Genomic DNA, 22948 nt, shown 5'->3' on the forward strand with positions numbered 1-22948 from the left:
CCGGAGCCACGATGAGGCAATAGGTCCAGTTTTTGAGAAATCAAGATTGGCAAAAAGCTGGAAGAAAGTTACTCTTATTCCTAAAGTCATACTTGAAAAAATCGCGATGTCTTACCTGCTTCTGTTATGCTTGTTTCCCTTTTCTTCAGAATTTCTGCCTTTGTGCTCGAAGTGTAATCGCTGCTCGTATGTTTGATCAACGGTATTGATGGGAAAGTCATACTGTGTACCTAGAGTTGACGGCCCCCGTTTTGTTGGAATTGTCCTCAGTTCTACAGGGCTGGTGCTCTTTTCTCTGGATATTATAATTTTGCTGCGGCCCTTGATACTTGGGAGCTTCAAGAAGTCGGATACGTCGGATGTGATCTCCTGCTGAAAAGAAAAAGTAATGGAAGACACAAAGTGGAAGAAAAAAGACGGAGGATGTTTTCACCTTGGATATTCTCTTTGAGATCTTGGTAATGGTTTGTTTTTTTCTTGGACAGATATTTGCTGCTCCCCATGCTCTGGCAAGTTTTTTTTTCGTCTCTTGGACAGTGATGGTGGCATTGCCTTTATCGGATTTTGATATTTTTGTAGCCGTAGACTTATTAGACAGGCTTGCAACTAGCCTGGCATTTGGACTTGACGCAACGATTCTAGGCACCTTCAGCCCACAGGTATCCACAGGATCTAACTGAACTTTTGGTTGGCGAAGGACCAACAGCTGCTGAGAATCCATTCACTATCAAGTTGTGTAATATATTCAAAGGAAGCATCTTACTTTGGACTTTCGATGACGCTCTGAAGTTATGTAACTCAGCAGCACTGGATTTCGCCACTGGTATGGGTCGTGGAAAGAGCTCGCCGCAGTTATGGAGTTCGAGTATCTTGGAGATTCGTTTTCTCTAGATGTTGAGTAAATTTTAATGCTAGTTTCTTCTCGCGACTAGTATATGGTGTAAGGTAGGTGAACTTTGCCTTAGATCATTGAAGTAGCGATGTTCCAACAGTCGCTTGACGTTACTTCTGTTTTCAGGATCGTAGACGAGCATAAGTTTTAAAATATCTCTACCAGCATTGGTGACTTGTGGCAATAGATTAGCGACTCCGGATCCTTCTTTTGTTGGAAAAAAATACTCGCAGTTTCTAGACTTGCTACTTGGGGGGCATAATATTTGAAATCATACATTGGAGGTGGAAAATTTTTGTTTTGGTCTATTGAATTCAATTGAACCTACTGCCTTCGAAACTTGGCTACCAATCTTGCATGTGGGGTCCCCAGTACACCATGAATTTTAGTAATTTGATCAACTTCGTTAGCTCCAGGGAATAGTGGCTTCAGTCTATATTGAGACATCAAACTTAAGATTTGATTCTGTATCGGGCGATATTGAAGTCAATCAATGTCAGAGGCTAACGTGAGAAGCTCATAGAAAACACAGCCTGTTGCCCAAACGTCCATTTTTGGTCCATAGAAACCGGTAGTTAACAGGCATTCTGGCGAACGGTACCAACGCGTTGAAATATACTCTGTATACGGAGGCCTGCTGTATATTCCTCTGATCGATCCAAGATCTGCCAGCTTAACTACATCGCCCTACACGAAGATTTGACCGTACAGTAATAATCGTTCAGTGTAATATAAACTTTTAACAATAGGTAGAATCTGAAAATTTTCGTTTCAAAGAGAAACCTTTAATAATATATTTTCTGGCTTAATGTCTCGATGAAAAATTCCGTGCTTATGAAGGTGCTCTAGTCCCTTTAACAGCTGATATAAGTAAATTTTCACCCGTGATTCACCGATGACTCGTCTAAAAAAAGTTCACCACTGATCAATTGGATTGATGTCAACATAGATGACATAACGTATCCATTAATTACCCTTTTCTTGCTTTCATTAGATCATATAGACTCATGTCCATCAGTTCGAAAATGAGCGTAACTTTTCCAGGGAGTGGGTCACTGTTTGGCAAAAATCAACGAGTACTGTGTCATTGAATATCAGGTAAACATGGCAATTTACTTACTAGTGCGATTCAACCATGTAAAGGATATTTGGATGGCGGCTGATTTTCCTCATTGCTATAACTTCCGGGCTTTCCAAGATTTCGCTCATGCTAATTATGGTGAGCATTCAAATAATCATTCGGTTAGAATTTCAAATTAAAAAATTCTTCAGGCATCTTTAACAACTTAATAATACACCCATGGTACTTTTGATATATTTTTCTTAGCCTCTTTGCAGCAAAGAGCATCCCTGACTGTCGATCCTGGCATTTTAAAACTTCGGAAAAAGATCCCTCGCCAATTTTCTGCAGCACTTTATATTCTGTAAATAGGGAGAAAAAAAACTTGGGAACCATTGCAAAGATTACACAGCGTTAACGTATGAACAAAGCCATTTAGAGTAGTTTACTTTTCAAGAAGCTAGTAGACATTTCGAAGATCTATATAAATATCTTTATGATTACATGAGTCACACCAGTTACTTCTCTTAACTGAGAATCAATCCGTTACTGATATAGTGGCAAAGGGCATATTCCTTCTGAAGAATAATCATTTTTGGAAATAAATGTAGTTTTCATAAAAGGAAAATAAATCCAGAGACGCGAACATAGCGTCTGCTATTTCCATGGTTACAAAAACGGGAAAATTCGTATTTTTAAATTAAAAATCCCGCGCGCCACTCATGAAAATCGACAGCCGCGTAAAGTCGATTAGTCGAAAATGATATGGTGGAAATGTCTCCGATCCTCTATTGTTTATATTGTGATGACGGTTGACAGTATAGTGATGGCCACCAAGACGCGGATTTCCAACCAAGAGAGATATTTTTTTCACAACAATTTGGCCATTTTGTTGAAGGCAGTAGAAGGCCGACGAACTACTGTTGATTTACGTAATGAAGCCAGCATTACTGGAGTGGTCGAACAGGTGGACGGGTTGGTATTCAAGTTTAAATTGCTTTGGAATCCTAGAACTCGGTCGTCGATAGTGTTACAAATTTATTTTTATATTTCCTAATTTAAACAGATACATGAACATTGTTATGAGAGATGCTGTGTTCGTTGACCCCAGAGGAGATTCCTTCAATTTCCAAATGTTCTTCGTTCATTCCCGAAACATACGCTACGTCCATATACCGGCGCAGGTGAGTTTCGCTCAAATTAAAAAAAAGCACAAGCTCTGTCAACTTGTAGCAACCTTTGCAAACAGTGAACGCGTATTTATAATCTCATTGCCGCGCGAAAGCACACCACGAATCCTTGGCCCATATACCGGGGCTCACGTATGTATGTACGACATACTACCAACATCATTGGCATATGAAATGCCAATTCTTTTAACAGTCGCGTATAAAATCCAGAGTAACTACCAGGACATAAAAATTGTGAATTTAGGGCATTAACTAAATCGGAAATGATTCGTAACCACAATTGCCACTCGTTCATCTACCGCGCTGCGTCGTCCTCTTTCCCCTGCCCCGCGAACAACCTCCAACAACTTCCGCCTCCAATACTTGACCATGCTTCTTTGGACCATGCTGAGGTTAACCAATCAACTAGCAGGGGATGCCCCCATAAAACGTGGGTTAAGTTCAACTATCGAGTTCCGCGAGTGTTTTCTCGTAACCCGTGGAAGGAGGGTCATTTCCTGTTTACTTTACATCCGCCGCCGTTAACACGTTTTGTTTCCATCGCTCGTATGTTAACGAGCTCTTTTCTATTGAACAACGTCGACGGAGATAGTATCAGCACTTCAAGAAGGAAAACTACCAAACCAAATATGGGCGTATTCAGATTCTCCGACTACGATTGTGTCGGTTTCGACTTGGACAACACTCTACTACGGTACAATGTCGCGAATATGGTCACCCTTGAGTATGAGGTGCTCTCCAAATTTCTCGTCGACAAATACGGCTATGATGACAAGTACCTCTGTGCTGAACTCAGAGAGCGTGACTTTGACTTCATGCAAAAAGGACTTATTCTTGATTTTGCACGGGGCAACATTGTCAGAATTTCACCGAATGGATTGGTTCTCCGCGCCGCTCATGGTACCAAGCTACTTTCGGAGGAAGAACTCGAAGAGGCCTATCCTAGCAGACAGTGGGATGTTGCCGATACCTTTGCATCCGATCTGCTTGTAACATGGAACGGACCTTTGTCAGAACAAATGCGAACACTCCTTGACTACTTTGACATGCCAGCTTCGCTAATATTTGCAAGGATCATCGATACCATTGATGAAAAAGAAGGTGGACCCAGCAAAGAGAGCTACTCTATCTGGCCCGATATTCTTAGTGGTTTAATGGACATGTTTAATAGAGAAAACTTTCAAAAAGTTGACACGCATTATTTTGCTTCTCTTCGGAAAAGTCCTGAGAAATATCTACGTAAGTCTAGTCCAAAATTGATCCAGTGGCTGAAGGAGTTGAAGAAGAATAAGATTACGTACCTTATCACAGGGTCTAATTGTGATTTTGCTGACTTTACTGCCACATATGCACTAGGCAAGAACTGGAAATCTTATTTTGACGTTGTCATTTGCTATGCCAAAAAACCTGGATTTTTTACTGGCTCTCGTCCATTCCTAAAACTTGATGGGTACAAGGAAACCGACATTGTCACAGGTGAACAATTGCAAAGGAATCAAGTCTACAGTCAGGGTAATTGGACGGAGCTCAATCAATTGTTTGTTCGAGAAACAGGGAAAAGTTCACCATCCTGCTTGTATGTTGGTGATAATTTAATACAAGATATATATACACCTAAACGACATGCAAATTGCGATACGGTTGCTGTGGTCGAAGAACAACTTGCTGAAGGAATGACTGACTTTAGTTTATCTCACAGCGACGAGAAGATACTCACCTCAAAGATATGGGGTTCCTATTTTCAGATAGAATCCAAAGACAAAGTTGCAGCTTCTTTGTGGGGACATATTATATACAATTACTCAAAAATTTGCGTGCCCTCAATAGAATTTATTGCTGAGAACTCTCTAGACACGCCGCTGAAGAGCTTTGTGGCAAATGACCAGGAGAAAACGCACAATGGATATTATCCAGGAAAACCAAAGAGTGTCTGCAAAGCTTGATAAATGGAATAGAAATGATGAGAGTGATAAATGTTCGGATATTCATTCGTTTTACCATTTATTCCTATATTATATTCACTTTGTTATCAATCGTCATTAACGATATTCCGTACAAAGGACAATTCCAAACATATATCCTATAGTGGCTATAATCTTATTAGGCAAAGAAGTTGAAGGAGATACTGGTAGTCAATGCATAACTTCATGTCCTTCTGACAATGTGATCCAAGGGTCAATGCATCTTAATCCAACAACTGTACATAAACTATTTCATAAGACAGTTGTATCACCCAACTTATTTTTACGATAATAAAATTATTTTTATCTATATAAAATTAAATTTTGCTGCATAACCTTCTTAGAACACAAGATAAATATGAGATGAAGACGTGTGTATACTAATTTGTCTGACGAATTTTACTTCATTTTCAAGATTCGAATTATCCCTGCGATAAAAGAGCAACTACAAATTTTACGAGAACGTCCAACGCTCCTGAAAAACACCAAGCGAACATGGAAGATCAAAAGAGCGCAGAAAAAACAGATAGAGGATATGTCTGCTGTACACGAATTACTGCAAGATGATAAGCTGGCATCGGCTACCTGATTTCTCAAGGTTTGATGGCTACAGGAGAGGGGAATTAAAAAGGTGGGTTCAAACATCATGTTATGAGGGAATAAAGAGATCGTGTTGCTTAACCGGTGTAAAATTTTATTTTCTTCGTCATCTTTTATCCTCTCATGTCGAATAACAATAGAACAAACTTATAAAATCTTGAATATATAATAGACTGAATAGTTGATATTTAATATCATAGATAACAGATAATATCAAGCAAATTGCTATGGTTTGCAACAGGAAAAGTAAGGATATTGAGTGAAGTAATTGCTAAAATCTGAATACTTGTGTACCATTTCGTATTGATTTAGAGGCATTCTTAAAGTCACTGTGTATGCAAGTCATTTCTTATCTATATTAAATAAATGACTAATCGAAAGTTAGCTATTTACAGCTGTAGTTAGGAAGCAGCTATTTATCCATTTTAAATTGTTTCAATCCATTGGATAGTTTTGGAATTACCTTAGAGTTAGTAACACTGATTGATTCACTAACAAATTTAGGTATCGACCTATTAGTGATATCTACTATTATCATTGCCTCTCAACAGCAATCGCTATTCCCATACCTCCCCCAATACATAGTGATGCTACTCCCTTCTTGCCGTTGGTACGTTGTAAGGCGTGAAGCAAAGTCACCAGAACCCTGGCTCCTGTAACAAAACAAGAAAAAAGTTAAAAACGGAGAAAAAACCTGAGATAGCCAAACGTGAGTAGATACTTTAATTTCTGAATTGATTTACATTAAACCACAAACCTGAAGCCCCTATGGGATGGCCGAGTGCAATCGCGCCACCATTTACATTGACTTTTTTTATATCTAATCCGAGCTCTTGTACGCATGCAATCGATTGAGCGGCAAAAGCCTCGTTTAGTTCGTACAAATCGACTTCTTCTTTCGTCCACTTAGCCTTTTGCAACTGAAACAAATATAGATTCAAATGTTTGAGTAAAATTCAATGTGGCGAAGTTAATCGCGACACATACTACTAAATTCACTGCTGAAACTGGTCCCATTCCCATCAGGCTGGGCTCTAAACCTGTTTGAGCAACCGCTACGATTCTGGCAAGGGCTTTTGAAAGAACATCTTTTGCTACAGCTGCGCCTTTGGACATTAATACTACAGCTGCTGCGCCATCGTTAACTCCTGATGCATTTCCAGCGGTCACAGTTCCCTCGTCCTGAACAAATCAGCGGCAAGAGGTGAGAAATTCTTACTAATACGTTATCAAAAATTTCACTATGAAAGTCAGGTTTTCTTCAGTTTTTACCTTGATAAAAGCCGGTCGTAACTTTGCCAATCCATCAACAGTTGTTCCTGGTTTAGGAAATTCATCCTTGGACACGACTATGGTTTCTTTTCTAGTCGGTATTATCACAGGTACAATTTCCATGTCGAAGTTCCCTGCTGCTACAGCAGCCTCAACCCTTTGTTGTGATTTTGCCGCATACTTATCTTGCTCTTCTCGGCTGATATTATATTTCTTAGCTATGTTTTCGGCTGAAATTCAAGTTTGAAAGACCGATTTCATTTACTTTCTGAGCTTCTTCTTATACTAGAATTATATTGACCTGTTATTCCCATATGAACATTCTCAAAAGCATCTGTCAATCCATCGACAATCAATGTGTCTACCATAGTAGCATTTCCCAATGCCGTTCCCTTCCTCAAGTATATCGAATGCTGTGCTAGGCTCATAGACTCTTGTCCACCAGCTACTACCACTTGTTTCTCACCAGCTAATATCGATGTGTACCCATTCACGATCGCCCTGTGTTAAAAGGTAATTTTTAAAACAGAGGCTCATGCTACAGAAGAATATTTTATTATACTCTGACACATTTTCTGTCTTCTTCTACATAGTGCAGCAAGAGTAACAAAATCATAAAATCATTGATATTAAACTCACTTCAGTCCAGATCCACAGAGCATGTTGATTTGATATGCAGGTACAGATATGGGGATGCCAGCCTTTATAGCTGCCTGCCTTGCTGGATTCTGTCCTTGTCCTGAGGTCAGGGTCTGACAAATGATGAAAAAATTATTCCACAAATCAGTTAAATCGACAGGATCGACGATAGATATTTCAATGATTACTTGGCCCATGATCACTTCCTCAACGTAATTACCATCCAGCTCTGCCCTAGACAGACTTTCCTTGATGACTATGCTTCCTAAGTCTGACGCCTTCAGAGTAGACAAAGAGCCGCAGAGCGATCCTAGAAATCATTCAATGAGATTAGATAGCGGTCATGCAACTAAGTTGACATATGACATGCTTCATTTTTTGCAGTATGTTCTCAACATTAACAAGTCAGAAAAGCTGAAATTTGAACAGTGAAATCTGCGTCTATAATTAAAGAATATATCCGACAGTTAGATGATATTTCTTCAAAATGACACTTTACGCTTTGTTTTGGAGTAGAATATTTGCAGATTTATACTTCACTGGAATTGAAAATTGGTTTACATGAACTCGAGTATATTTAATTAGATTACCTATCGGCGTCCGGGCTGCAGAAATTATAAAAACTTGTTGTTCGTCCATTTTCAGAATTAGCTTGATCGCCGTTAGTTCCAACAACTTTCTATATTTATTATTCTAGGCGCCACGCCCGACTCTTGAGAACGTCAAGAATCTACCGAAGTCGAACTCATTAAAATAGCATTCCACCTCTTTCGAATAAACATTTCAGGTTAGGTGGGTTCGTTGGTGCGAACGCATTCTGGATTATTGCACTATTTGTCGAGCATTGTTGCAACAATTGTTCATTGATGTTCCATTCAGTTCCGAAAGATGGCAAAAGCTCTGGCGGTGGAACAGAGTTCTGCAGTGAGTTGAATGCCAGACAGACAGGGTGAAGTCAGTCGCTTGTGGTATCGTTTGTTTTTACCCATACTGCATTGTGGTGAGTGACTGGTGCTAAGATGGCGGACAACAAGGAGGAGATTTCGGGGCTCGCTGAAAAACGAGGTATTTATAGAATACTACCTATTAAAACCTTCGGCTGGAATCCGACAAAGAATCTCCAATATCCAGGCGCTCGATTCACCCCTCAAAGTCTAATAATTCACCGATTAATATTCGCCGATCAAGGAACATCTGTACTTAGGTCACCTACGACACGACGAACACCGCAGAGCTCCGAACCGCGAACGACGGTGAACTTGGAGATTTTTATTGTTCTTGTAAACTCCGGCACTATCCCAACTTGTATGTAAATCAATTTCCAGAAATCCCGAAGGGTAAAATTTTGCCCAGAAATTTCCGAAAATCTATCCCCGGGAGCCGACTGGTTTCGCCCTGAACCCGATTCACCGTATCTCGTGCGCCTGTCACTGCGAAAGGACAGGTTCTATTCTATCCATAATTATCAGCACATTCCCCACGAGGAATTTGATTATAGATTGTGACAAATATTATGATCATCGATACCGAAACCTCCAACCCTGTTGACAACGAGTCAACTAAAATGTCATTGTTATAATCAACTTAGAATAACACTCGTATAGTTCACATACGCAATTATTGTTATACGTCTGGGCTAGTTATAGATAGAATTGATATCTATCTGTATTATCTATTGACAGCATTGCACTAAGAGTCGAGCTTGACGGTTGATATAGAAATAGTGTGCTGAATTTTAGCCTTAATTCTTTGAATTATTACCGTCCGCGTTACTCAACGTCATAGGTCGTCGTTTTCGAAGTTTATTTGCAGTTTTTTTTTTCTCATTCAATTACAAATTTCTGATAATTTTTTTTACAGATGATCCAAATCCGTTCTCGATCCAAGGGTCCTGAATCGTGAGAAAATTGATAGGGAAATCTAAAAAGATGATTTTGAGTCCTTTCATTGACTTATTTGCTTTCTATTTTTTTATCGACGTCTATCAATCAGAACCACGTTTCTAGACTATTTATAGATGACGTCTACGAGATCAAAAATCCGACGAAGTCTCGTCTCGTGCGCAATGGTCATACATGGATCATGCCATCCCGGTATATTTTACCTATAAACGTACAGACGTAGCGTCGCGACGCCCGATTTCCTCCCTGGAGCGGTAGGGTGGGGTGATTCACTTTCAACGGACTGCACACGACATAGTCAGGCGTTGAAACGAATTCACTCGTACGAAAACCGTCGCCCACGGCGAATGGTGCTCCTGGAATGTCAAGCGTGTTATTTAGGTTTTACTATTATTACTGTACAATTTTCTCCATTTTTTTTTCATTTTTTTGTGCAAATATAACGTCACATGAGTAATACAGTGCCGTGAGTCATCGTTAGTAAATTAAAAAGTGATGAATCGAAGTTGACCGCAATCGCAATTGCAGGGCAGGATATGGTAGTCACAACGATGCACTCGGAATATGGTCATCGGACGGATTGGGGTAGGTTTCTAAATAATTCATCCAATTTTCATACGTTGAATTATAACATTGGTCTCTTGGAGAGGGGAAGCAAAGATTGATCCGCAGTACGCAGTAACGTCATATTTTATGACGAGTGGAAATAGATTTTCGTTATTTGTTTTCTTTCCTCTCTCGCCACTGACGTTGGACCAGGGCAAAGAATACTAGACGGTATTTGACGATATTCACATCATCGCCGTGATGATCCTCGTTAACGTTCGTTGATGCTGTTAAAAACTATCAGCCCATTCCGTCCGTATGATCTATGTGTTTTCAGAGTACGAATATCGTATGATACGAATTAGAGAATGCAGGAAATTCCAACATCCATAATAATGCGGCGTGCGGTACTTGACCTAGTTTCATTGCAGCACGAACTACATGCGTTTTTACTCTTCTACTTTTTTAATAATTCTCTGTTACTTCGTACGCACCTCTCGCTTATCAAAATTGCGTCATCTTTTAGAAATTTTCCCATTTTGTTCGTACGTATTTCTCGTCCGATTCCGTCCCGAACAAACGTAGATTTCGTTTTTCACCCCTTTTTCTTTCCCATTTTCTTGCACGAACATCGAGACCCTTGTATCGTCGAAGTCATCTTCGCGAATTGGCAGTATTTCCACGAGTCGAAAAAATTGATTATATAAAAAGTACGATTACTGAAAATCTGACTTTGCATTATAAGGCGTTGCAGATTAGATAAGCAGCGATACTTGAATAATCGCTGTATTCTTCTTCTTTTTCTTTTGACGTATTATACTTATTCATTCGCGGAGTTCGTTTTTCACTTTCAACTTTGCCAACTCGAATCCAAATCTATTTTTTTTTGTTCATATTTTTGAAAGAGGGGGGGAAAATAAGAGGCATTATTAGAAACTGTTGAAAAAAAACAACGTGTCGTTGAGATCGTGCGAACTTCTTATCTATTAAAAGAACATCGAGCCAGTATTACGGTTATAGCTGTTAATTTTCTGATATAAAAACCTAATTAGTTAAGTGGCCAATTAAAGCTTTAATTACTATAAGTCTGTATTAAACCGTTAATTAAAAGAAACAAAATCACCTTCGTGATTATTTCACTTATTCATTCGTTTAGTTTGTTTTTTTTTTTCAAAATTCCAACGCCATTAATAATTCCAAAAAATTATAAAATTCTACATGCGTACATGTAGCTAAATCGGTTGAGGTTCGCATCACCTTTCATTTTCACGTTCACTAAACTCGTATATTTGCAGTCGATGATTCAAATCACATGCAATTGTATGTATGTATCTGTATCATAAGTAAATGCCTGACTTGAAACCGACAGAGAGAATAACGGACATGGAAGATACACGTGTAATACCTAGCTGGTTGAACGACGACCTATAATATGAGCTATTTAATATGGTTGATGCCTTGTCAACGTCCTACTTACATCGATTAATGGGCTACGCAGGCTTCGGGCGATAGCTTTTTCAAAAACCGGAGTAAAAATGAAAAAATTTCACGCGCCAACAGTGAGGGAAGGGGGTGGTGAAAATCTGGATTCAAAGTTACTAATTTTTGCCTCGTTGTATCGTCGGATCAATGATAATTATCGATCATGGCGAAGAGCCCTCGGACTGTTTTTCCCCTTCTTTATTTTTTCCTCTTCTCTTCCGAAGATTATGTTGTACGGATACACGTGTACGATAATAATATGACGCCGATCAGGTTTTCCGGCTCCTATTTACTTGGGTAAAGAATCTAAGGCTTCAATGCCTACGGTATTTCGGCGGCGTGTAATACGTGTATGAACCACGTGCTCGTAAAATCTGGAAAAATCGATTCTCGATACCATAGAATTTACTCTGAATATTTTAGCCATGTACAATTTTCATTCCTATCTTCCTTTCTCGTTTTGTCGTTTACTCGATCATTAGATTGAATGATATTTCTATGAATTTTTCTTTAATCATTATTCGACCAGAAAGGATGACGCGATCGATAACGCTCAGTTCCAAAGATCATTCGAAGCCATTTCGGGCCAATTAAATTCAATAAAATCCAATTTTGTACTTCGCTTTTTGCTTCCCCCCCCCCCCCCCCCCCCAGATCTCGCGTCGCCGTTCTCGCTCCCTGTATTTTCTCGATAACCGATGTACCGAACATGCCCTCTGCCCATGTGAGTTTTTTCTCCATTCTGCGTTCCGAGTATATGTTCCGTCGCGAATCGTTGTTGCCGTGGTAGCGACCTACCCCGACGGTCGCGGTCTCGCGTGGTCTAGGGGTCGTTCGTTCGGTTCGTCGCCTGCTACAGTAGAGTACGTGCTCTCATCGACCTGCACCCCGGCTATCAACCCTAATCGCCATTTTGGCAGCAGCCATTTTCGCGCAGACTTTCCTTTTCTGTGCAGACACGATGTGTCTTCCGGTGTGTACGTGAAATTCAACTCGAAAGACCGTAATACCGTTGCGCGGACATGTGGAACGAACGTTTTTTTTTTTCTTCTCGTTTTCTTACCCCATCGTGACTAAGCTGCCTCCGTACCGAAGGCTATCGTTGTTCGTCCTTTCGACGGAACGGGTGACGGTGGCACTCCTCGAATTCTTATTTCTACATACCGCATATAAAACACAAAAGCAATTGGAGTAATTTGATCGAAGGAAAAGGGAAAAATTTAAGAAGAACTAAACCGTCGCTGCTGCCGACGTTGCTGCGGGGGATCGAATTTAATTTGGATTTTTTCCTCGACTTTTCTTCATTTTGCAAATCCGTCGACCTTTCAGTACATTCGTCGTACGTACGCGCGTTTCCATTTAGTTCAGACGAGAAATAAATCAGCGAAAAACCCAAAGTAAAAACAATACGATGTGGTGTTGCAAAAAAATTTTAGATCCTTCGGAAAATGATTGGCCAGTTACGACAGTCGTCAGATATAGAGGTTTGTAATTATTTAAACGTGAAGATTGATCAAAATTCTCGGAGTTAATCGCCCAATATATTTTATACTGCAATTTTCTTCGACACCGTAAATTTTATAACGCCGAAGATTTGTCGACAAAAAAAAAAAAAAAAAAGATGCTTTTTGAACAATCGGCAAGGCTTGAAATTCTCAAAACGAATCGATTCGTTAATTGATCGATTAATCGATTGATTATTATCCGGATTATTTTTTGTGCGCACTTGTGTGAATGCGGCGTGCAGCAACAGCAACCCCCCGAAGCATGTATTAACTTTTCAAATAATCAGCAGCTTTCGCATGCGAAGTTAGATGCATCGGTATTATTTTCGATTTGTCTTCTATTTTCTTTTCTTCTTTTCATTTTGTCGAAGCCTTATCGTATCGATAAGCAACCGCGAATAAATTGCAACGATTTTCTGCAGCAGTAAAATCAGCTACTCGATCGCATTTCTAATTTAAATCCACGTAATTCCACTTGTTAGTTTCACCGAACCGATGCCCGAGCAAAAAACTACACGGTGTACAGCGTTACGTGTATATTCAGGCGTGTGTGTGCGCGTGTGTATAGCATACAGGTATATTTTTTCGCCAGAGTTTTGTGTAACGAGGCTGCACTAACTGAATTCGGTTAAAAATAGTTTATCGGATCAGAATCTCTAATCGCTTGTGGAATTCGTATAGTGCTAAATTTAATCCTTTTCTCTTACTCCCCATTCGCACCCCGCACCTATGGTCGGTCGAAGCAGCATCCGGTTCTTGTTTTTTATTTTTTTCTTCTATTTATATGGAGAAGAGAAAAATGACGAATCGCGGACGAAAAGAGAGGCAGGAATTATGGGTTATTCGTATTTTGGCCAAAATTTTTCTGAGTAGCGAAACTTGGGTGCGCACCAATGATAAATGGAAGGAGGAGGGGGGTTCCTATGTTCTACATAGCTATGCAGTCACTTAGAGGCGTACCTCTGTACGCTAGGTATACTATACTTCATACCGCATAAGATACTTACAAAAGATTATAGGTAATATCTGGGTTGCTGCGCTGAAAGTAACGTACGTAACACAACTATACTGAATTTTTACTGTACGACAGTATGAGGAAGGGGATCCAAAATATTGCAGATCGAGAAATTCATTAATATATATATATAGACAGGCGTCATCGTGGTTCGGTAGACGATTTTATCGCAATCGAAACGATCTATGATCGAATTACGTGTCAGAGCTTCGGAATGAATTTTTATCACCTCGAACGGGGATGCGGGAACGATTACGAAGGAATGTAGAACGGGGTTATCGGTTTAAGATGTGCGATCGGTTTGCACATTTTCATCGATTAGTTTGTCGATTTTGTTCCATTTCTTTTTCCAATCGACTTTTCCCTTGTCAGTTTTTTTCGCTTTTTCAGCGTGCTGTCGCCGCTGCGCCCGGCGTCGCGACGCCAGACGTCCTTCCGTCTTATCGACCCCTACTGTCGTATTCTTTGCGGTCCGCGTCGAAGCGGCGCCCCTTTATTACAAACTTCAAACTCGGCGACGCCCCGGCGATTTTCCCTATCGAATCGGAAAATCTCATCGTTCAATATCTGAACGGTTTTGAAAATCTCCAACATCCAAGGGAGAAAGTAGAATAATAACGGGGTAATTATTCGTAGGTGTGATCATCGCAGGATTTTTTCTCGCCGTTTCTTTGCCTCGGCTGTTGGTGCGGAGCGCTCGAAAGCTCGTGGTACTTCTAAAACTCTGTTAAAATTCAGCAGTCGCGGTCGGTCGGTCAGTCAGTCGGCCTCAGACCGCGGAGGAGGTTGCGTCGTCGTCGCGGAATCTTTTATTGTCCACGTATCGCGTCGAATTATTTATCGCAGCAGCTGCGTGTTCGGCACTTGGTCCGAAACGATTTAAGATCGAGAAACGAAGCAGCTGCCTCTTCCGATCTCGTGCCTCGCGAGATTAATACAGATTTTTAATTTCTTCTCATCGATATCATCGTCGTAATCGTTATCAGTATCAATTAATATCGTTACCGGCGATAGATCGATGGAAAAAAGGGATAAGGAATTATAAAACTATGAAAATTAAAACGAGTCTGATATAATTGTGCAGCAATTATAATTGGTGGCGAATAGCAATAATGAATATATAAATGAACGGAGAAACCTATAATTAAACAAATCGTTCGTTATGCTTCGCGAGCATTTATTAATGCTGTAATTATTCCAATTAATCCGGTTCACGAAAACGAATTCGATTCGATTACGAATTTTCATTAATTAGATTTATTCATTTCACTACGAAATAATGACAACAGCTATGTATATAATTTTATGTGAATGATTGAATGATTGTACAACCAATGGTGCATCGTTGAAGAATGACGACGGTGTATAAAAAAACCTATCATTTATTCCTTTGATTTTTGTCCGTGTACAATTTTTTTCCACTCCTAATGCGACTCGGCTTGAAAAAGAACGAGAAAACGAGAAAGAATAAAATATAAAGAAAAAACTAAAGCGCAGGGGGAGGGGCTTGAATCAGATCCCGCGTTATTTGGTGAAAATATCGACGATAAGAAAAGTTTTTACGAAATCGAGGATCGTAAAATCGTTGATAACGATATGCTGACCGCCGTCCAACCGGGCGCCCCGAGCCCGAATCAAAATCGTAATCGGAATAACAACAACAATAACAATAATGATAACAACAGTGTTAAATTATTAGGGTTCGCGGACGCTCGGGATAATTGTCCAAGAAATATCCAATTTGGACCCGCCCATGGTAGCGATCACCTTTTTCTTCTACCCGAAAGAGCCCTAGGAATGGATAGCGGACATCTTAGACAGGACCTCGAAGGATTAGATTTTAACTTGCAACACTGCATCAATCTTCAAATGCACGTAGCACCGCGTGGCAACGTGTGGCTGTGTGAGTTTTATTTGATTTTCCAAAAAATTTAATTTTCAACTCGCATTACAAATTGTACAAATGTATACCTAACGTGTGTGTTTTCATCTTCCTAATGTAGTTTCGAAGGGTATGCGTCCACGGCATTCGCGTTTTTTTTTTTCTCTTTGGTCACCGTAAAACGTGGGAATCTATTTTATGAATATTACACCGGTTCATCTCCTTCAACTCGTCCGATTTCGATTCGATAGTAACAACATTTTATCGGTCCGCTTCAGCCGCCTGGCCTGATCTTCCGTCCTCACCGATGCCGATGCTGACGGTGCAACCGTCGATTAGGTATTTTATTGTCGGTGAATTCTAGGTAGAATTTTACCGAAATGCGCCATGGAAAAAGAAACGCACCACGTAGGCTGCCGGGCCAAAGCGATATTTACCGTTACTGTATGTGCGTAGTTTATTTTCTCCACCTCACGTAACAACTGCACCGTATTCGAGCAAAGTACATACTACCTAATTTTTTGCACGTTCCACTCGGTTATTTTATATTTTATAAGTCGAAAATTTGTTAAACCGCTGTTATTTTTATATAATCATCATCGTATCCGCCGTTGCAGGTAACACAATATCGTGCGAGCCGTGTATCGTAAATCCTCTCATTTTCTCTTCTCGTTCTTATTCTTGTTCCAATTCTTATTATTCTTCTTATTGTTTATTGCTGTTGTTATTATCGATATCGAGTTACATTGGGAAGTGATCGCGACCATGAATATTGTCGTTCGAAATTATAAATCGGTATCATAGTACCCGAAATATTATTGTAATTTCAGCCCAGGTTTTGAACCTTCGAGAAAGGTGTAGTAACTGTATAAATTACATCTAGAGGAGTTATACGGTTCGTTGTTTCAATCTGGAGCACGTGTCGGGAACGAAGTTTTTCGATCGTCGCGCTTTCGGTCGCGCTGTTATGAACAATTACTTATTAGACCCGCGCGCGACACACACGAGCGAAAAACATGTTTCAATACCTGATATCAAAAAGGCTAGTTTTATATCGAGTTATCGATCACGTCCCGTGCCCGCGCGTGCGTAATTTTCTTATGGAGAAACAGCTATATTTTTATGTTATACCGCATCTATAATACACGTGTATAATTTTTCAAACTATCGAATGATACAATTTGCCGATCATTGGATAATAAAAGTCCCCATCGTATCAAATTATCGATCTATACGCTGTACGACGTACCTGGGCAGAGGTAAAATCGGTTTTAATTTTATATTTTGCACCCTGGAACACTATCTCCTCAAGGGAATGTATAATGCGATAATCGATCGACGTCGATTATTCGTTCGGAGCAAATGAATAATTAAAATATCGGCGGATGAAAGTTCTATTAGCTCCGGTGGAATCGTTCGTTGCTTTTCAGATTTCCCCCCTTTTCCGCATATTCAAATTTTGTTAATCACCTTCAATTTTCATTTTATTTGTTACAGGTAAGTAAATGACAAACAACATCTAATCTTCTCTTCCCGCGGCGATCACCGTCGTCGGTAGCCAGAGATTATCGATTCGCGCCAGATATGCGATAAGACGGGCGAGGGGAAACGCATTTTACCGACGTAAGTCTCCTTATGTCAAATTCCGAATTTGGTTGTTTATTTGCTTTATTTTTCTGGTTTGAAAACAAATTAATGAATAATTTATCTCGGAGCATTCGCTCGCTGTCTCGTGATTGATTAACGGATGAATTATTTAGTCAATCTGAGAGAGTTGTGGGTTGTTTTTTTTTCCACATTTTTCTATTTTCATTCGATTTTTTCTGCAATTGTACGCTTTTAAATCATTCCTGAATACGTCGACGTATGACGATGATCTCATCACGTTTAAATATAAGCACGCCGAGTTCTCATTTATCGCGGTTTAACGGTTGAATTACCTAATGTACGGAGGTGAAAAAAAAAAATTTCAAGTATGTTTTTCCATACGAGAAACGTCACAATTTCAGGCTGTTCTTTTACCGACCGTAACCGACGGACGCAATAAACATGTCGGTAAACAATAGTCGATAAAACAGTCTTACAACAAATCAAAATTATAAACAAGTCTACTCCGCCGATATCGGAAGTGTATCCATCGATAATATCTTTTTTATAATTAATCGGTCGGTACGATCGCTTACGTAATAAAAATTGTTATCCCTCGGGTCCTAATTAATTCCAAAGCTTTGACAACGATTAGAGAATTCACACGTTACATAATTACGGAAGGAATTACATTAGCGACTATTTGAATTCCGTATATACGACCAATTTTTACCCAAGTATTAACGTGTGTGTAGGTATGGATTTTATACACGAACGACTACGTGTTATAAATTGCAAAAATAAAACGCGCAGCTCAACGCGGCACGTTATTTATAGAAATGTACTTTTGCATATTTGACGTGAAAGTGTACACTTTCCTATAAACTACAGCTCTCAAACGGGAAGTTCGGTCCGATCAAAGTTCGTGTATCATTTCTTTTTTATCGGAACAAAAAAAAAAAAAGAAAAAAAAAGATAATGACTAATTTTCGTTCTCGAGTCATTGCTTCCGAACACCTTGTTCTTACCTGTACTTACATCGTAAGTATAACGTGCCTGCCCGGTGCAGCTTTCGCAATTAGCGGTATCTATTATAGCTCCTACGCCCGCCCTGTATCGAATTTTTATTCATTTTCGAATATATATTTCTTCATTTCTCTCTTTCGTTCGTTGGTTTACTCTTCCCTCCTCTGAATTATTATTTTGTAATGTAAATTTTTCTATTTTCTCGTCGCGGTACGTTGCCTCGTGGCGCGGAAACGATCTCTTTAATTATAACGCGATATTTATTTCTCTCTAATTGCATTCAATTTACCGTTATACCTAATGAGGAGGGAGCAGGTAGGGGGTCGAGCCTCTCAACGGCCTTTAATATCGGTAACGGGTCGTTTTTTTTTTTTTTTTATTCCATTTTTCCCTCCGCACGTCACAGAGAATTTTTTTTTTTTTTTTTTGCACGTGAGCTGCAGGGTTCGAAAAATGAATAATCAATCGCTGCGAAACGCCCGTGTTATCGTACACCTGTACGCACGTTTGGCTCGTTGGGTGAGATGTTCCCGTATATAGGTTTTACGTTAAAAATGTGCACATTACCCAGGTAATCCTCAGAACAACCGATCATTGCACTCGAGCATAATTTGTTTTATTTTTTCGTTCGTTTCCCCGGTTTTCCGCGAGTTTTTCCATTCTAGTTTTTCATTTTACCGTACTTGAGAGACACACGTACGGACGGGGTGGTTGATCGACGTTTGCGGACAGGGGCGGATATCGACGCGACGTGTACGTATATCGTTTACCGAATCCGGGTATCAAACGTCCGAACGATGCGGAGGGTGGCGTTATTGCGTTGCAACGATCCACCTCGATTCACCTGCTAATATTCTGTATCGTTGGATATCGCGAAACGAGCTGAGGAAGGAGAGGAAAATTGACGTTGGAAAATAGGAGGGGAGAAGGTTCGCCGTCTCGTCGACGGCATTGCAAGGCCGCGCGCGAGCGAAGAACACGACGCGGCGACAACAACGTCGTCGCGTTTCATGATCGGTGAAAATCGGCGGACACGCGAAATGCCGCTGCCTTTCGACGACGTCGTACACCGATCGTCGAAAGACGATGGCGATCGATTGCCGGACGCGAGGCGGGCAATCCGTTGCGTTGCGTAACCGCCGCGTAAAAGCGATACGTGCTCTCCCGATAGTCCGATTCGAGCGTAGGTACGATGGAATTCGTCGAAAATCGAACAGTTTCGGAATTCGACACGCGGACACCGATTACGTTTCGCTGCAATTCGAGGGTGTTACGCAATATTTTCAGTCGTTCCATAGGTCAACGGAGATCATCGCGCCAGCTGCGCTCCCGCTAAACGATCTTAAACAGAAATATAAGGTCAGCGATGATGCATACGTTAATATCGCATGCGTGTACTCGTTGATTGTTGCGCAACGAAGCGATAAAAGAATCAGATTTATTTTTTCGCTTGTTAGTTACGATATCTTCGGACATTTCGCACGACCGAAAATTGTTTCTCTCCTGTCGCGCGAGGGATTCTAATCGGTTTCTTCGTCATTCCCGTAATTGTCAATTGTCCTCGTCGTTGTTACAATCGCCTCTGATCGCGGGCGATACTTTTTTCCACTGGATCCTATTCGTTTCGCTGCCTAAAATCCGCAACGATTTGGGTATATACGAGAACGCTAAACTTCTATAATTTTCCACCCGACGACCGCTTCATTTTTCTACAAGTTTTAAACACACCGGTTATCCGACTTGCGTTGGCGTCGTCTGTACAGTAGTCGTACCCCACCGTAAGATTCGTGTAATATCACTACGTAAGCACGTAGTTATGCCTACGCCAACCTATACCTATCCGACGCGTTTGACTTGGAAAATAATTCCAACTCAAACAAACTGCGTCGGATGTTGAACGTGTCTGGTGCTTTTTTACTTTTGCCCCGTGTTACCCGTACGCTGTATTACCTCCTCCGATCGCCTCTGTATACGATGCCCGATATCCCCCACGGCAAGGTAAAGGAGACAGGCGACGTAGAGAGTCGACGACGACGTACAACCTTACGGGTACTCGGAGTCGGTCGCTCGCAATCGGTCCTCCGTCAGTCGGTCAGTTGGTCAACAGTACCTATGTGTTTGTTGGTGAAAATAAATCGTCCCGCTGTTGGAATTTGAAAAAAAAAAAAAAAAAAATCAACGAAATTAATCAACGGCTCGGAATTATAATAATTATTGACGCGCGAGCGAAACGTCGATCGAAGGTGCGATCGATGTAATTGGAAAGAAAAATTAGTTGAAAAAGTGTTGTACCTGTGCTCCTAGATGTGGTTTTGCCGCGCGATATACCTGTTACAAAGAGGGAATTAAAATCGTTGCGTGCACCGCGGTCGTTTTTCATGAATTTAATTAGACCTTTTTAATCACCTGAAGTGAAGGAAATTTTTCCTCCCCGATATATATATAGCGTGTAAAAAAATGACGCGATATTTTCACATTCGCCTTTCAGGATATTCAACGTCGCGATCGCGGGACATCGGTCCATAGGTGTTTCAGCAGGTGCGATTTGTGTCAGGTTGTTACCTGTACATCGAGTGCCGTATGAAAATGTAATATAAAGTCTTGTCGAGCCGATGCCGCTGTTTCTTCGCTCCGGCTACGTTGCATTGAAAATTTACCGTTAGAATCGCTGTACGCAACGTTACGTACGTACGTATACGTACATTTATGTTTACGTACACCTTAGTAGTGTATAACAATTAGCCGTGCACGGTAACAGTTTCGAAAGACGACCGACTTCCTACTTATTTCACGTATCGTGTGATACCGGGCGCGACTTTATCGTCGCCTCAGTCGATTTTTACAATTGTGTTGAGAAACGAAGAAATTGAAACAGAAAGAAAAGAAAAGTTTTAGAAATAAATTATCGCGAGGTGTGTCGTCGTGCACGGCGCGTAAAACGATAAAGAACAAAAAAAAAAAACGAAAAAAAAACGTACACCGAAAATAATTGTGCAACGACGATAGCGATGTGTGCCGATCAGTCGAAGGTGTGAAATAACAAATAATAAGATCTTGACCGGCGATATTTTATCCGATATTATAATACAAGCGATAATAAAATGTGTACCGAAGGGGTCGTATATGTGTAGGGTACAATTTTTCCCGTTTCACACGTCGACGCCGAAAGGGGATGGGAAATGAAAAAATGGATTCGCGACATTTTTTGCTCTCTCACAGATTACATAATCGCCTATTATGTCTCGCGGGGTATCCAGCTGTATTTCTTTTCGCTTCCAAAGCGCTAATCGCGGTACTGACGACTCTCCAGAGATCTCGTCATACTCTATTAGCATATCGAATATGTGTTGGATATTCGAGTCACCGGATACATATGTGTCCCTATTTGGCGCACCCATTTTTTCCATCCATTACCGCGGCAATCCTCCTCGTAGCTATTCTCCATGCGTTCAACATCTCGATAATTCCCCGTGCACACACTCGTCGTTCCGATCAAAATTAATTTTCCAACGTTCGTTACCGCTGGTTTTTTTTATACTTACATATTTTTCCTTTTTTTTTCTCTCTCGCTCGTACGAAGACATTTATAGCTGCCCGTCATCCGACTCCCCCACTGCAGCATCTACGGAGCTAATTTCTTGCGCGTTGATCAATTTATTACCGATCTGTGGGAGCAGACAAATATTACAATGAAAATAGAAACGATAAATATGTGCAACGTTCGTACACAGTTGTTGAATAGAATTTGAATCAAGTTTCACTTGATAATTATTTTTTCCCAGTCTTTTTAATATGTTTTTTTGTTTTTTCTTTTACTTCACTTCAAGAGCGTAGCGAATTCAACCAACAATGAGATTAGATGACGTGTGTCTCTTTTTACGTTTTCTTCTCCAATATATCTACCCACGTGGTACCTACCTATCTACCTACTAAAAGTCAACGCAAATTAATTCGCCTCGGGCTGAATTGCTGCAGTAGGTTCTGAAACATCGCGTCGTGAATAATGACGACATAGGTTTCCTTTTTTTCCACTTCCACCTAGTTTATTTTTCTTTTTTTTTTTTCTTCTTGATTGTTCTTACACCTCACATGGAATCTCCGTTAGCCACGCGAAAAGATTTTTCTGTGTATATTGGGAGCAAATATTCGAGTTTCTCGGTCTACGAGGGAGCCCGAGCTTTGCTGGAGTCAGCGTAGCCAGCAGCGTAGCGCTTTGTTGTGAGACGTCACCTTCGGGGCTGAGCAGAGGTGACGCCCCACAACAAACCGCGCACCCGTGGCTACCTGACTCTAGCAAAGCTCGGGTTTGCTGGTGAATTGAGAAATTCGAATATTACGACCCATCGTGTCTTAATTTTTCTGCTCCCAACAGCGAATAATCGATGATTAC

The 22948-nt window shown here is 40.5% G+C and overlaps 4 protein-coding genes across 16 annotated transcripts in view; 3 read left to right on the plus strand and 1 right to left on the minus strand.

The window, feature by feature from the left end:
- The first annotated feature begins 1788 nt into the window (after nucleotides 1–1788).
- LOC105689675 (U7 snRNA-associated Sm-like protein LSm10) lies at nucleotides 1789–5784 on the plus strand. The gene is made up of 3 exons (XM_020854497.2): nucleotides 1789–2927; nucleotides 3019–3136; nucleotides 5519–5784. Exons 1-3 carry the CDS (start codon nucleotides 2713–2715, stop codon nucleotides 5690–5692), a joined length of 507 nt encoding a protein of 168 aa, XP_020710156.2. The 5' UTR covers nucleotides 1789–2712; the 3' UTR covers nucleotides 5693–5784.
- On the plus strand, nucleotides 3150–5415 carry LOC105689673 (5'-nucleotidase domain-containing protein 1). The gene has a single exon (XM_012406862.3). It carries the CDS (start codon nucleotides 3406–3408, stop codon nucleotides 5083–5085), a length of 1680 nt encoding a protein of 559 aa, XP_012262285.2. The 5' UTR covers nucleotides 3150–3405; the 3' UTR covers nucleotides 5086–5415.
- On the minus strand, nucleotides 5781–8395 carry LOC105689674 (acetyl-CoA acetyltransferase). Its single transcript, XM_012406863.4, has 8 exons — nucleotides 8205–8395; nucleotides 7803–7924; nucleotides 7615–7727; nucleotides 7277–7476; nucleotides 6976–7205; nucleotides 6691–6885; nucleotides 6461–6623; nucleotides 5781–6356 (listed from the first exon to the last, which is right to left on the minus strand). The coding sequence occupies exons 1-8, from the start codon at nucleotides 8251–8253 to the stop codon at nucleotides 6238–6240; spliced, it is 1191 nt and encodes a 396-aa protein (XP_012262286.2). The 5' UTR covers nucleotides 8254–8395; the 3' UTR covers nucleotides 5781–6237.
- Nucleotides 8396–8492: 97 nt separating this feature from the next.
- LOC105689670 (ensconsin) overlaps nucleotides 8493–22948 on the plus strand; it is a 34113-nt gene continuing 19657 nt past the window's right edge. For 3 of the 13 annotated variants that reach the window (XM_012406848.4, XM_020854431.3, XM_012406849.4), the window contains exon 1: nucleotides 20675–21587. Coding sequence is in view for 8 of the 13 variants with exons in the window: in XM_012406845.4 (XP_012262268.2) it covers nucleotides 12955–13027; nucleotides 15763–15966 (277 nt within the window). In the remaining 5 variants the exon portion in view is untranslated. Of the gene's footprint in view, nucleotides 8680–9897; nucleotides 10101–12939; nucleotides 13028–15762; nucleotides 15967–20674; nucleotides 21588–22948 lie in introns of those variants that run through there. The other 10 variants (XM_012406845.4, XM_012406847.4, XM_020854432.3 and 7 more) reach the window with 7 other exon arrangements.

Source organism: Athalia rosae, chromosome 7, assembly GCF_917208135.1.
Source record: "Athalia rosae chromosome 7, iyAthRosa1.1, whole genome shotgun sequence".
Classification (NCBI taxonomy): domain Eukaryota; kingdom Metazoa; phylum Arthropoda; class Insecta; order Hymenoptera; family Athaliidae; genus Athalia; species Athalia rosae.

Bases quoted from the DNA above. Each gene is read 5' to 3' on its own strand.
- LOC105689675 (XM_020854497.2), top strand. From the start codon at position 2,713: ATGATATGGTGGAAATGTCTCCGATCCTCTATTGTTTATATTGTGATG. The intron at 2,928-3,018 runs GTTGGTATTCAA...TAATTTAAACAG, and splicing joins GTGGTCGAACAGGTGGACGG to ATACATGAACATTGTTATGA. The intron at 3,137-5,518 runs GTGAGTTTCGCT...TTCATTTTCAAG, and splicing joins ACGTCCATATACCGGCGCAG to ATTCGAATTATCCCTGCGAT.
- LOC105689673 (XM_012406862.3), top strand. From the start codon at position 3,406: ATGATTCGTAACCACAATTGCCACTCGTTCATCTACCGCGCTGCGTCG.
- LOC105689674 (XM_012406863.4), bottom strand. From the start codon at position 8,253: ATGGACGAACAACAAGTTTTTATAATTTCTGCAGCCCGGACGCCGATA. The intron at 7,477-7,614 runs GTGAGTTTAATA...CTTTTAACACAG, and splicing joins CTCTGTGGATCTGGACTGAA to GGCGATCGTGAATGGGTACA. The intron at 6,357-6,460 runs GTTTGTGGTTTA...GTTTTGTTACAG, and splicing joins CCATCCCATAGGGGCTTCAG to GAGCCAGGGTTCTGGTGACT.